The sequence below is a fragment of the Lampetra fluviatilis genome, chromosome 17, assembly GCF_964198595.1.
Source record: "Lampetra fluviatilis chromosome 17, kcLamFluv1.1, whole genome shotgun sequence".
Taxonomy (NCBI): domain Eukaryota; kingdom Metazoa; phylum Chordata; class Hyperoartia; order Petromyzontiformes; family Petromyzontidae; genus Lampetra; species Lampetra fluviatilis.
Window position 1 is genome coordinate 4689726 of NC_136291.1, and position 14332 is coordinate 4704057.

At 42.5% G+C, this 14332-nt stretch overlaps 1 protein-coding gene and 1 non-coding gene across 2 annotated transcripts in view; one reads left to right on the plus strand and one right to left on the minus strand.

Annotated features, from left to right (window-relative positions):
* LOC144936726 (transmembrane protease serine 6-like) overlaps positions 1-14332 on the minus strand; it is a 36302-nt gene that overhangs the window by 4882 nt on the left and 17088 nt on the right. The window contains 9 exon segments of the mRNA XM_078863855.1: positions 654-755; positions 1563-1705; positions 3203-3315; positions 5211-5323; positions 6569-6708; positions 8040-8244; positions 11610-11642; positions 12573-12736; positions 13505-13572. Coding sequence (XP_078719981.1) covers positions 654-755; positions 1563-1705; positions 3203-3315; positions 5211-5323; positions 6569-6708; positions 8040-8244; positions 11610-11642; positions 12573-12736; positions 13505-13572 — 1081 coding nt within the window.
* TRNAG-CCC (transfer RNA glycine (anticodon CCC)) lies at positions 9214-9286 on the plus strand. The gene has a single exon. It is a non-coding gene; the product is annotated as a tRNA-Gly (tRNA).

Here is a 14332-nt window from a genome sequence, read left to right on the forward strand (position 1 = left end):
AAAATTTGCAGTAAACGTGTGAATAGGTGAGTAAAAAAAGCACCACCAAACAAGTAAAAAAAAAGTCTCTCAATCCACTGCTGGATGAAGGCATCTCCCACACCATGTAAGTTATGACGGTTGTTGACCATATTTCACGATGTATGGAACCAGTTCAGGTAACCCGCCCCACCGGTGTTAGTCATTGCACACAGCGTTGGTGTACGGTGATTTTTCTGCAATATTTTGCTGTCTTTTCTTGGATTTTCTGTTTGCACATAGTCACTATAAGATGTATTATTGTTCATGTTTTTTGTTTGTTGCGGTTGCACCCGATTCAAGAGCCGAATGGCTCACAGGGCTATACCTAATAAATGAACTTGAACTTGCTGGCAATCAAACTTAAGTGGCTGGATTCGCAGCGCACTGCGCTAACTACCGCACTTCCACTCCAAGTTGTAAGATATAGTAACAATTAAAAAATAAAATAAATATAAAACACAGACATCAGTACTGTAACCAATATCATCCAGCAGCATTTTGGTTTAGCAAATAAAATCCTAGCCCGGTTTTAATTTCATCATCAGCAGAGTTGGACGCAGGAAAGCATTCAATTCGGTGGGTTCACAACTGTTATCGTTTGCCCAAACAATTTGTTGGTGCAAAAAGCTCACAGCAGTTCATCTCGTCGCTCTTGTCGGGGCAGTCGGGGATTCCGTTGCACATGGTCACGCACTCCGAGTTGGAGCTGCACAGGAATCCTCCCCTGGGACACGCTGCACACGACACACCGCACTTGTTGCACAAACAAACTGGGATACCCGGTAGGCCACTAAGCATAACGATCCCTTGATCATCATCATGATGATCCATGGGCAGATAGCTCGTAGGTGTCCCACAGCACATTTCCTCATTTGTTTCCACTTTCCTCTGTCTTGTGCCAATTTGTTTAAGGAATGCACATCTTTCTGGCGCTTAGATGTCAAAAGGAATAAGAATTTGCATTTATTTATGTGTTTCAGCAACTCAAAGTGCCTTACAATCACATCATCTCAACCATTCAATTGCCTTAATGCAGTTTAGCCGACAGGGCCCCCCCAGTGGCAGCTGCCCCTGTGTGCACAATGTGAACACCGGGGCCTGCAAATGCGTAAATGGGTATTGGTTCACCAAAAAAGGGTGGTGATGTTGCTACGTTTTTTTTTCTCCCAATTAAGTAATTTGCGAGCAAGCTATCATATATAGACCAGAATGCCAGCACACATGGCCTACTCTGTTTCAAATGGCTTTATGGGATGTTATTTATTTTTTATTTTATTTCAATCGGAGCCCAGTACAGACCCCAAACCGTGACGTAGGGAGGGGTGTATAAAAACTCCGCGGCTTTACCGGATCTTTAACATTTCACTGTGAAGCAGACGGCATGTATTTAATGTTAAACATCCTCGCAGTATTAATCGGGGCCGCCACTGGGTCTCAAACCGCGAACTCATTCGAGTTCCGTGTTCAGTGTTTTTGCTAGCTCTTCGTAAAAAAAAGAAATCACAACTTTTTTAGAGACCGTGAATATCGCGGCGGCTCACGATTGTAGATGTCGTAGACATTGACAGCAGCTCTGATCCCGCCGCGGGTGTGGATTCCCTGCGACGCGAACTTGACGGAGACCGACAGCATGCCGGTGGAAACGCGCAGGATGCGCGATCCACTCGCGAGGCTCCCGCAGTAGCTGCAACCAAAAAAAGGGAGCGCAGGCGAGGAAAAAAAAACGAAGCGCGTGAGACAGGACTTGTGGATATGACATCGTATTCTTAGAAAGGTTAAAGGTGCAGCCCCGCAAATTGCTCGCTCACGCCCACTGCTGGCGGGAGGGCCTCCAATAAAGTGAACTTCAAGAGGGCCATCATCATGAGGCCTCTTTTGCCAGTAGCAAAAATATAATAATAGGTTTTTTCCCCTTTTTTCTGGCAACAAAACTGAAACCTTTGTATAAGGAATCATGTTTGCATTAACCACAATACCTGTAGTCAGAATGCAAACAAAACACACTGATAATGTATGCATTGCCCTTGAAATTGATTGGTCCACACCAGAGACAACTTTCCTTAGAGCCTACTCTCATTATTATTTGGTTCTTTCGGTTAAGTCACGTCTAAAGATAAAATAATAAATTAAATTAAATAATAGAATACGACGTTTCGATTGCAACACAAGCAATCATCATCAGGTATAATGAAATAGCGACATAATATCTAACCAGAAAACTATAGACAGACATATTAGCAGACAGATATCACAAGATACATACATAGCGAGAGCAACACAGGTGACAGAGAGGGGTGATCGTCTCTGTGGGGTGGCCACCCCACAGAGACGATCACCCCTCTATAGTTTTCTGGTTAGATATTATGTCGCTATTTCATTATACCTGATGATGATTGCTTGTGTTGCAATCGAAACGTCGTATTCTATTATTTAATTTAATTTATTATTTTATCTTTAGACGTGACTTAACCGAAAGAACCAAATAATAATTCCTGCAGTCACGAAAGTTCTAAAATTAAGATTAAGCCTACTCTCATATGGTGCTCGACCAGATGACGCCAAAAGGCGCCTTTTGCATACATTATCAGAGTGTGTTTTTTGTTTGCATTCTGACCGCAGGTATTGTGGTTAATGTAAACATGATTCCTTGTAAAAAGGTTTCAGTTTTGTTTCAAGAGAGCCTTTCGGGGATATTTTTGGTCGACACTTCCACACCGGTTGGACCTCTCGTTCTGGCAGAGTTGGGAGTACCCGCACTTTAACCCAGCCTACGTTTCTGGCCGACTGTGGTGAACCCATTTATACTGCAGGGGAGATTTAATAAACTCGCCCCCTGATTATAACTTCCGGGAGGGGAAATGAAACCAAAATAATGGCTTCAAAAACATATGGGCAAACAAACCACAAGGTTTCCACATTCTAAGCAGCTGCTTTTATCATCTTTAATGAGAACATGCTAAAAATACCATATTCTCCAGATTATCAGATGCTCCTGATGGTATGACACCCCAAAGCTTTTGCCCATTGTCAATAAAGTTATACAAATTTGGCGTCCAACTCTTACCGGATTAAATTTACTGGATTATAAGATGCACCTGCAACTTGTGCTTTAAAATACAGAGGTGGGTGGGGGGGGGGAGGGGAGCATGTCCTATAAACTACCAAAAATGACGGTTCGTACTTTTGTCCGTTGATGATCCACAACTCATACTGGCAAGGGCTTGCTGATGGTGACTGTGCTTGCAGCTCGTATCCCTCAAAGTTTAGAGAAAGCCCAAATGAGTCATTTGGCATCTGCAGACACACACACATACATGTGCACACACACAAACGCACAGCAAAAAAGGCTTTATAAAAGGTCTTTAGCAAGGCTTGTAGAATTTTTTTTTGCATCCCCTCCCATGCCCTTGGCTTTTGCCATCTCCTCCCCTTGCTTCCGAACCCCGTGGGCTGACAGCCAATAATCTGCTCTGGCTGACAAGTAATTGGGCCCCGAAAGATATGGCTTACTTAAAGGTCATCATCGTCTGATCCGTAGCTCATCATCGTTGTCTGCAGAGGGGAAATTTGGAAGCGCCACTGGTCTCAGGACCCTCCCCAGACATGCCTGGCACTATGCCACAGCATAATTGTAGCTTACCTTCAACAAACTATCCCATTGTGTTTCATTTCCTTTACAGACCTGGAATCAAGTGGCTGTTGACTGCTTTATGTCGGTAAACAGAGCAGTGCTTATACAATCATATTCTCAGCACCTCCTCCGCAGTTCAAAGGTTATATTTTATGGGCACAAAAGTGATAGTTACATTTTTCGTGCTTCTATTGTCAGATATGAATATGACCTTTTCAACAGTAAATATTTGCAAAAGATTTTGTAGGTTCATAATGTATATGTCAATGCACAGGACCAAATATTACAACTCAGGTCTGATCGGTTCCTACGATGAGGCTTAATTTGAACAAAATCGGAGAGGAAAATATCCTGAACACATACCCCAACCTTGACTACGGGGTAAAGATTCACAGGTTTGGTGGATTACGTTTGATGTTTTCCACCCTCCAATCACAATTCAACCGTGTTATTGGTATCATGTCATGAGACACACATGTACATTCTGAACCTTGGAGCTAGTTGTGTATCACCCTGTGTCAGAGAACAACCACAGAAGATGAAGAAAAAAAAACACTTCTGAAGTTACTTCAAATGGCCTCTTTATTCCCATTAAGGGTACACCTATTTCATTCTCTGCAAAGACCGCTTGTTGCAATTAAATCAAACTAAAATTCTTACAATTCATTTTTGGAACCAGCCAATGAAAGTGAAAATTACTGATTATTTTATTTACAGTCCTTTGTGACCGAGCTTATATTTTCAAAATGAAATTCACCAATACCCAGATGGGTTTTTTTTTTGTAAATGGAATTTATTAACTATTTATTTCCATATAAAATGTTTATTCTAGTTTCCAAACGATGTGAATGAACAACATAAAACCGTTGTGCCAAGAGCAATGGCCTGAGGCAGCGTTGGTTGTTTTCCATTAAACATAAAGATGCTGGAAGGATAAAAGGTAAAAGTGCAGCCCTGTTATTGCTTGCTCCGATCACTTATTTTAAGTCTATTACATATTTGATTATTTATCTTGTGTTGATCGCCGATTGTTTATTGTTTATTTATGTCTGTTAATTGTGATTCATTTTTTAATTGCTTGGTTGCACCGTGGGACCAAGAGAGAGGACTGTAATTTCATCTGTGTTGTATGTTATGCATGTAACACACTTGACAATAAAGTGACTTTTGACTTTTTGACTTTTGATGGCAGAAGAGCCTCCCCGATGTAAGTATATATGCTGAACTTCCTTCACACCGTACGTAGCCAACCGTGCTAATCGGAGGTGCGAAACGCAGCTCTGGAGGGGCACCTCTAGAGGGTATTTGACCTTTGCTTCCACCCTGCCCAGACATCTTGGAAGAGGAGGGAGTGCCCACATTTTACCCTACCACAGGTGACCTGCCGATCGACAAACTGTGACGGACCGGTTTACACTGACGGGATAGACAGAGGCGATTGGGGGGGGGGGGCAGGGGACGGGGGTAATTTAAGAAATCTCCCACGTTTCAACTGTCGTGACAGGAGATGGAATTGAACTGGCGACTCCTGGATGTGCAGGGCGAGAGCAAACCTTACCATGAACGTCCAATTGCAGCTGAAATATGGGGGGTAGAAGTCCGGGTAGAAAGGCGTGGACACGAAGCCCTGAGATTCCATGGTGGGGAGCAGCTGTCGCACGCCCCCACACTCTGGCAAGGCAACACAGATCGCGCGGTCAACGTGATGTGGGTCGACGGGGATCTGGATCAACGTGACGTGGATCGACGTGGTATATGTGTGTGAGCTGAAGGCTTACAAATTCATACATCAGAAGCAATGCATCATGGTATTTCCCACCGACAAGTATTACTCTTGTGCAGGCATTTCAAAATACTGACACAAGTCATTTGTGGTTGAGTGAACAATGTTTTGCTGTAAAGTGTCGAGTTTAACAGAATGGAATGTATTTGAGAAACTTTAAGCAAACTTTCATGATGTCAGAGCAGAAAAACAGCCATGGGCTAGAATGTTGAGAAACGTGTCTCTTTTTTCTGAGCGCAAGTTTCAACATCTTGTGAATTTGCTCACTACTGAGCAACACCTGCAACAGTGTGTATATAAAAAAATGTAATCTTGTCAAGGCATCTCAGGACTAATGGCCTTGCCTTCAGAAGTCTGAGAGCATAATGTCTTTTCTTAAGATTTAAAATATATTTTATGAGTTCACTGCACATTGCCCATTCAAATTGAAATGTCTTAAATGAACTCTGCTTTTTATGTTTGCCTCTGCCACCAGCACCAGAATTTATTAAATTTGCACCAGGCATACAGCTTACCAGAGCAGGTTTTTAGGCCGAATACTGCTCGACCGGGTGATGACCATTCACACAGGTTGGTAAAGCCGCAAAATCAATTCTTGTATTGTAACGTCTAAGCTCCCATATCTCAGCTCCACAACCTGCACCGATCAAGTAATCCCCCACCCCCCCGCAAACCACACTGTGTGTGGAAAAACTAATCCAGCAGTGCATTGACAAAAGGCTGCATATGTTCCAGATAATATGCCTAACACAGTTAGACGTGTAGCTTGTACAGGAGTGGAGAATCTTAAATCATGCAGCGCATTAAAACTAGCAATTTTATTTAATTTTACCAGGTAAGGCCCACTCAGCTATAAAGTTCCAGAAGTGATCTGGCCACAAATGAATGCTCATCAAAGTGGCTTATCATGTGAATATTTATATCAGACAAATACTCTAAATGCATGTTTCTAAATGTAGAGGGATAAACCAGGGGACCCAGAGAAAAATCCAAGCGACCACGGGGGAGAGAGAGAGAGACACGCAAACTCCAAATATACAAGCGGCGTCAGTGTAGGCATCGAACCCACGACCTCCTGTAAACGAGGCGAGGGAGTTAACATCTCGCCACAACTGAGGCCGATCCAAGTGTACCTTGTTTTTTCACAGCCCGGGCGACAGCGTCCAATTGGTGGCTACCGCCACTGCCACCACTGGCGAGGTTGTGCCACACTAGCAGCAGGATGCGCCCAGACGAATGGAAAGAGATCGCCCCAGAGGCCGGGGTGCACGTGCTGCCAACGGGAAACGGTCTCAAATTATCACAGGGTTTCGATTTAAAGCTTTCGTGACTGCAGGGATTAATCTTCTTGGTGCTTTCAGTAAAGTCACGTAGAAGGGAAATAATAAAAAAATAAAACATAACAAAATAATTCTCACAACGTTTCGGCCACAACGCAAGCAGCCGTCCTCAGGTGAAGAACAGGGCTGTCGGAAAGACAGCGTCTGAAGACAGACCTGTTCTTCACCTGAGGACGGCTGCTTGCGTTGTGGCCGAAACGTCGTGAGAATTATTTTATTATTTTTACAATTGTATTATTTCCCTTCTACGTGACTTTACCAAAAGAACCAAGAAGATATCGCAGTGTTCTTATGCGTAGGACAACTTTCACACTGTGCGGGTCGTGGAAGCTATTCGACCATAGTCCAGGAGCCGCTGACGGCGTGAAGCATCGACGTGGGAACATATACTGTACGGTACAACAAGTACATTTTTATCCACTGCCCACTCTGCTTACCACCACGTAGCGCAGTCACATGGTCGCCTGTGACAAGCTTGCATGCGCATTTGTGGTCACCCATCCAAGCACTATCCAGGCTCAAAGCCTGCTTTCGCTTCAGAGATCTGAAGAGATGGGTTGTATTCTGGGTAATTTGGTCATGGGCATCAAAATATTTATATTGTCAGAATATTCTTAATGCACTGTTACACGTTCTGTAATCCTGTTGTGGCAAAACATAATTATGGAAGTTGATACGATTTTACATGGGTGGGGTTTATAACAACAAATCGGTTGCACATTCCAAGCAATTTAATTTAAATAAGTTTGATTTCCAAATTAGTTCATCAGTAAAATATTTATACAATTTCCAATAATTTGCCAATTCAATTCTGGCTGAAGGCCTTCCCCACGCTGTGTCGGTGATGGGAATTGTTGATCAGTGCGAGTGAGGGGGGAGAATAGGGCCAAAAACCGGTTCACAGATAACGTTTACCACTGATGTTAGTCGTGGCAGAGAATCAAAACTCAGATCAGCAGGTTAATACCACTCAATACGAGAAGAGGGGATAACTATGTATAAATGCGTTGTCTTGAGTGGTGTATTATTTAGATTTTCCCAGGACAGCTGGCAACCCTAGCTCCATTCCAGGAATTCTATAATACATCATTGCCACTGACAATCAACGAATCCCGTTGCCATTTTAATCATTGAACAGACCTTAGAATTCTACTGTAATCAAACAAAGCTGTAAACACACACCCCAGCAAGTAATTCGACCCAGAAAGCCACGGGGGGGGGGGGGGCGTGGTAAATCTGCAAGTGCGGCCAACTCTTTGCTTACTCTGCGACGAGGCTGCTGTTAGCAGGCAGGACCCCATCATACAAGGCGACGGCATCGGTGCAGACGGTCGTGGAGGGGTCGGCCTGCAGAGCAAGTTGGACCAGGGAGCCCTCGGGCGCCACAATCATCCATGCGCACGACTTTCCGGCCCGCGATGTCACCGACACCGTGGGGTCGGCGCCCAAGTTCACCACCTCCAGACAGTCTGAGAACCAGGACCACCTCAATGTGCAACCAATGGACAAGACCTCGCAATCAAAAGAGCCAATTCGCTACACGCATTGTTGTGGCGCATCATTATTGATAGTAAATTAAATTAAAACCAAAACAAAGTAACTCGTACTGGCCAAAGATCCCGATGCTCAAAAATTATCCGGCCAAGTTGGGATTACGCAGAGTAACATCGTCTCTTGCTGCGAAAAAAACTTGGCAAGACCCTCATGAAAAATAGTCTTGAGACTCAGTGAGGATAAACAAGCCAAATAATAATCATCGTAACATTGTGCTGGGATTTCGATTTAAAGCTTTCGTGACTGCAGGGATTCATCTTCTTGGTTCTTTCGATAAAGTCACGTAGAAGGGAAATAATGAAAATAAAACATAATAAAATAATTCCCACGACGTTTCGGCCACAACGCAAGCAGCCGTCCACAGGTCTGTCGGGAAATGTTTCAGACGCTGTCTTCCCGACAGACCTGTTCTTCACCTGAGGACGGCTGCTTGCGTTGTGGCCGAAACGTCGTGAGAATTATTTTATTATGTTTCATTTTTATTATTGTATTATTTCCCTTCTACGTGACTTTACCGAAAGAACCAAGAAGATTGTGCTGGGATGCCAGGTGAATCAGAATCTATATTTAGACTGGAGGAACCTGATGGGCTATGAAGCTCTTTTTTTAAATCCTTTATATTAAGTTCGCGTGCTTGCTTGCTTGCTTAGGACCGTGCAAATATTTCGGTCGTTTTTTAACCCACTTCCCGTGATCCAATCGAGCTGACATTTTCCACACAGACTCGTTGTGCCAGACAATTATTGTTCGTGAAAAAAAATTCCCAAAATTTTACACTTTTTAGTCAAAAAAAAATTATTTTACATATTCAAATAGAACGCATTCATGGCTTTGGCTGAACGTCAGAGTTTAAGAGCCCAGAGCGTAACCCCTCCACAGGCCATGGAGGAGTAGCGCAGTTGGTAGCGCCCTCGCTTCCCATGCCAAAGGTCGCGGGATCGATCCCCGCGTCCTCCACAGGCGAATATATTTTTAAATCCTTTATATTAAGTTCGCTTGCTTGCTTGCTTGCGTGCTTGCTTGCGTGCTTGCTTACGAAAAATCTTTCGGTCGTTTTTTAACCCACTTCCCGTGATCCAATCGAGCTGACATTTTCCACACAGACTCGTTGTGCCAGACAATTAATTTTCATGAAAAAAAATCCAAAATTTTACACTGTTTAGGGAAAACAAATTAAATATTTAATTACCAATTGCTTAATGGTGGCAGACAATCATCTGACGCATAGGTGGCAGCCATCTCAAGCCAGAGGACGAGAGGACTCTAGCCGCCACGCATATAAAGGATTTATAGTGAAAAACTTTGTTTTTACGGGTTTACTTGTAAGGATGTCCATTTGGTGTTATTGGCAAGAGCCGAGAACCCCTTGCAAACGAGATATTCAAACTGAAGGGATTATCCAGGGGAAATATTTGAACTGAGAAAAAAAAATGTACACATTATTTTCGTGGAGCATTATTAATTAAAGGATATATATATATAAAGCAGAATTCCATTCCGTCTCTACATATAAATTTATATTGACTAAAACACATTTTTACATGTGGAAAGAGAATGAAATTCTGATAATATATGCCGATGCATATATGCTGATGAGACACAGAATATTAAAACCGGTCCAGAGTTTGCATATGTAAAGTGCTGTTGGATAATGTTGGTCTCGAAAGCCAACAGGGTGACTGATGGACTGGATCATTGTTACGTGCAGGCACATAACAGAGGCCTGTCTGTATATGAGCGATTCTTTGGTTTTTTTCGGTTAAGTCACGTCTAAAAATAAAATAATAAATTAAAATAACATATTACGACGTTTCGATTGCAACACAAGCAATCATCATCAGGTATAAAAGAAATAGCAACAAAAATCTAACTAGAAAACTATAGACAGACATACAAGCAGACAGACATCACAACGGCACACAGAGAGAGGACACAAATCGGCACAAAGAGAGGGGTCGTTTCTGTGACGGTCCCTTAAATATAGAGAGGGGGGGCGGGGACGGAGAGAGGGAGGGGGCAGAGAGAATTAGCATATCAATGAGTGTACGGCAACGTACTGCTGTTGCAAGTAAGATGACAATGTGGAACGGGCACGCAAAATTGAAAACGGGCACGCAAAATTGAAAATTAGGAGACAGGCACACGAAAATTAAATAACCTAGCAAAATATCGAAATGTGATGTAATACAACACAGAGAGTCGGTTAACACACAATTAACGCATAGCCTGGTTGATTACGTGTTTCAAAATTTGCTAAGTTAGAATTTTAAGTGTGAAAATTCCAAAGAGAGGACACAGGCAGAGAGAACAAATAGCCAGAAAGAAAAAGGATAAGCTTAAAACTTCCCCGTAGAAGTGGTTCAATCTTAATTTAGGAGCTTTCGTGACTGCAGGAATTATTCTTTGGTTTTTTTCGGTTAAGTCACGTCTAAAAATAAAATAATAAATTAAAATAACTAAATATTTTATTTTTAGACGTGACTTAACCGAAAAAAACCAAAGAATAATTCCTGCAGTCACGAAAGCTCCTAAATTAAGATTGAACCACTTCTACGGGGAAGTTTTAAGCTTATCCTTTTTCTTTCTGACTATTTGTTCTCTCTGCCTGTGTCCTCTCTTTGGAATTTTCACACTTAAAATTCTAACTTAGCAAATTTTGAAACACGTAATCAACCAGGCTATGCGTTAATTGTGTGTTAACCGACTCTCTGTGTTGTATTACATCACATTTCGATATTTTGCTAGGTTATTTAATTTTCGTGTGCCTGTCTCCTAATTTTCAATTTTGCGTGCCCGTTTTCAATTTTGCGTGCCCGTTCCACATTGTCATCTTACTTGCAACAGCAGTACGTTGCCGTACACTCATTGATATGCTAATTCTCTCTGCCCCCTCCCTCTCTCCGTCCCCGCCCCCCCTCTCTATATTTAAGGGACCGTCACAGAAACGACCCCTCTCTTTGTGCCGATTTGTGTCCTCTCTCTGTGTGCCGTTGTGATGTCTGTCTGCTTGTATGTCTGTCTATAGTTTTCTAGTTAGATTTTTGTTGCTATTTCTTTTATACCTGATGATGATTGCTTGTGTTGCAATCGAAACGTCGTAATATGTTATTTTAATTTATTATTTTATTTTTAGACGTGACTTAACCGAAAAAAAACCAAAGAATAATTCCTGCAGTCACGAAAGCTCCTAAATTAAGATTGTATATGAGCGAGTTACGAAATCTGTCAAAAAGGTTCAGAGCACAAATGTGATTGTGTTACTGTGCATGTGAAATCTTACCTGCCACGATATCCAAGTCTCCAGTCTTTACATCTGGAATAACACATTTATTTTGCATTAAAGCTTTATTACGCTGAGGGTTTGCACGATAGCACACATTCTGAACGTATATAATCAGCCAAAGTGAAATAGGGCTCAGCCTCTTAAAGTTAAGTCAATAAAGGAGGGGTCAGGTTTGATCCAGTTGAATGTTTAACTTTGCTTGCTTTTGTATAAACTTTAGTAGACATGACATCTTTAAAGAATCTACACAATTTTTTTTGCCCATTCACATTGAGGTTTTTTTTTCTCTCAGATGTCACTTTTTCATATTTACATTTTGCAAAATACTCCAATGCTTTAACCATAAGCGAGGTTGTTGGGTTAGATCGTGCAAATATAAATGTGTCGTTAAACCCGCCACCACCCAACAGCCAATTAGTAAGGTTTGTCACGTAAACAAAACATGTCAATTCGTTCCAAGTACAGCACACCGCTTGTGTGTTGGAGAGTAAACCCGCAACATTTACAATTCAAGTACGATGTTTTGCCAGTAATTACAACCAGCATCACGAGACAACAGCCGGATTTGTGTAGAAATCCTCCTGTTTCAGTCTTAAATATAGAGATAAATGTGATGTTATCACTTGCGATCTTGTGGTTTTGTGTTGAACTGTATTGCAGTCTACCACACAGTTGCTATAGAACTTGACCGACTGGGAAATATCTCTGGGTTTTGTCTACAGCGGAAAGGTTGTAGGCAGAGGTGACCCGCCCACCCCAACCCACGCTATTTAGCTCTGCTTGCTGTGATTTTAGTTGAGATTACTGTGCGATGGACAATCGCTAAGCAAGCAGAGCTGGCGACCTTGGCGTCATGCATTCCCTCTCAGCTTTCTGAGATTTTTAGGTGAAACCAGAGACAGCACTTGCCGAAAACCCCACGCACACTTCCCGAAGCCAAGTCGATCGACGCGCTCGTACCAGAGTTAATGGCGATGGAGCCAGGGTTGATGCTCGTGCCTGTGGTGGCATCGTAGAGGTCACCGCTGCGGAAGGCGTCCAGCACGTTCTGGCGGGTCAACTTGTTGCTGCCGAACGACTGGACCGCGAACGCCAGTAGGAACCGCACCACTACGCTGCCGCTGCTGCATCATCATCATCATCACACACAACCACGCGCGCCTTAGCGTTGCAGACAATTGCTGCGAGCCCCACAAGACTGTGATGGGCGAAGGTCAGGGTGATGACGTGTTGGATGTGTGTACGCGAGAGGTGGAGTATGGAAGGGCGGTGGTGGTGCTGGTGGTGGAGTGGTCGATGGGACGATGTTGTCGAAGCAAACTCTTTTAGCAGACAAAGGATAGGGATTTCTGAGCAAATTCCCCGATTTGTTTTAGGATTTGATCGAGTCGAAGAATTACATCGTGCGGCCCAATACGTAACTAGTTGTTGGTAAATGCGCAATGTCCTTCACAGTTCATTTCCTTCACCAGATATACATTAAAATGACGACGCCAGTGGTGAATGAATGTGATTTCCCAAGCAACTTTGAAGGAACAAACCAAGACTTTTAGAGGGCATTGCCTCGAATAGCCGATAAGAATCATAATTTGCGACGTTACACAACATAAAGTTTAAGTACTTTCTCCTTGCTAAACAAAACAATTCAGCAGCCAGAAGTTAGGATATCTCTGCTGCATAAATAAAAAATGCCCACAAGCTTGTCTTGTTATTGAGTCAGTGGCTCACTAGGCTGCGTGTTCGTAGACTATGTATGGGAATGGTGATGTCTTCCTGAAAGTCTAAGAATGTCGATATGCTTATTAAGCTTTGCTGGTGAAGTCACAATTATATATATATTAACCTTAAACAACACACTTCTCTTTTTAAATGAAAAGGTTTGAATTAGTCACCTGAAGCCCAAAACTTTACTTTCTTTGAAGTATGGAGACAGCACTGATGACTGGAACACTTCATCGATCTGAGGACAAAAGATTGGCCATTTGATTCCAGCAAAAGGCATAAATACTTGCTCTGAGAATTGATATGTTATGGGCCCTAACAGTAGACAGACATGTAATCTGTAATCATGATAGATGATGTCAATGAATAAAGCGGTTGAAAATAATATTGAGGACAAATAAATGTCAGCTTTTATTTTGCCTGCCTTTAAATCATTTTCAGTCAAACTGCTAAAGTTGTGGATTTCACAAAGTCAGGGTTATTCCATCTGTGAGGATAGCAGAACAACGGCCTTGATTGTTATTGTAAAGGTCACTTTGGAAAACAATTAACAATTGGGCCTTCAGATGCCCAAGCCAATTACACAACATAATGCGCACTTGAACAGGAATTAAATCAATATAGCTGCTTCTCTTGAGCAATGCGCATGTACAGTAATGGTTTGCGTTCATGACGTCACCTTTACCATGATTACCATCTGATAGACTTGCACTAAATACATTCAGGAACAGCTTTCTAAGTAGCCGATTGGTGCAGTGATATAGAAGCCACGGCAGATTTTGACTAGGGGGGAAAAACATTGCTACAAAGGGTATTCATGACAAGTGAATGTTAATGCAGCCATTGTTTCCTTGCCAAACCTTCTCTACCAGGACCCTTTCCTCCTCCCCATTCTCCCATCGCTTTTGATCTTTTTGATAACTGTCCTACACAGCAGCCTATCCTTATTCAACAGCACTTAGGACCGTGTTAACATTTGCTTTTGGTAAAACACGGTG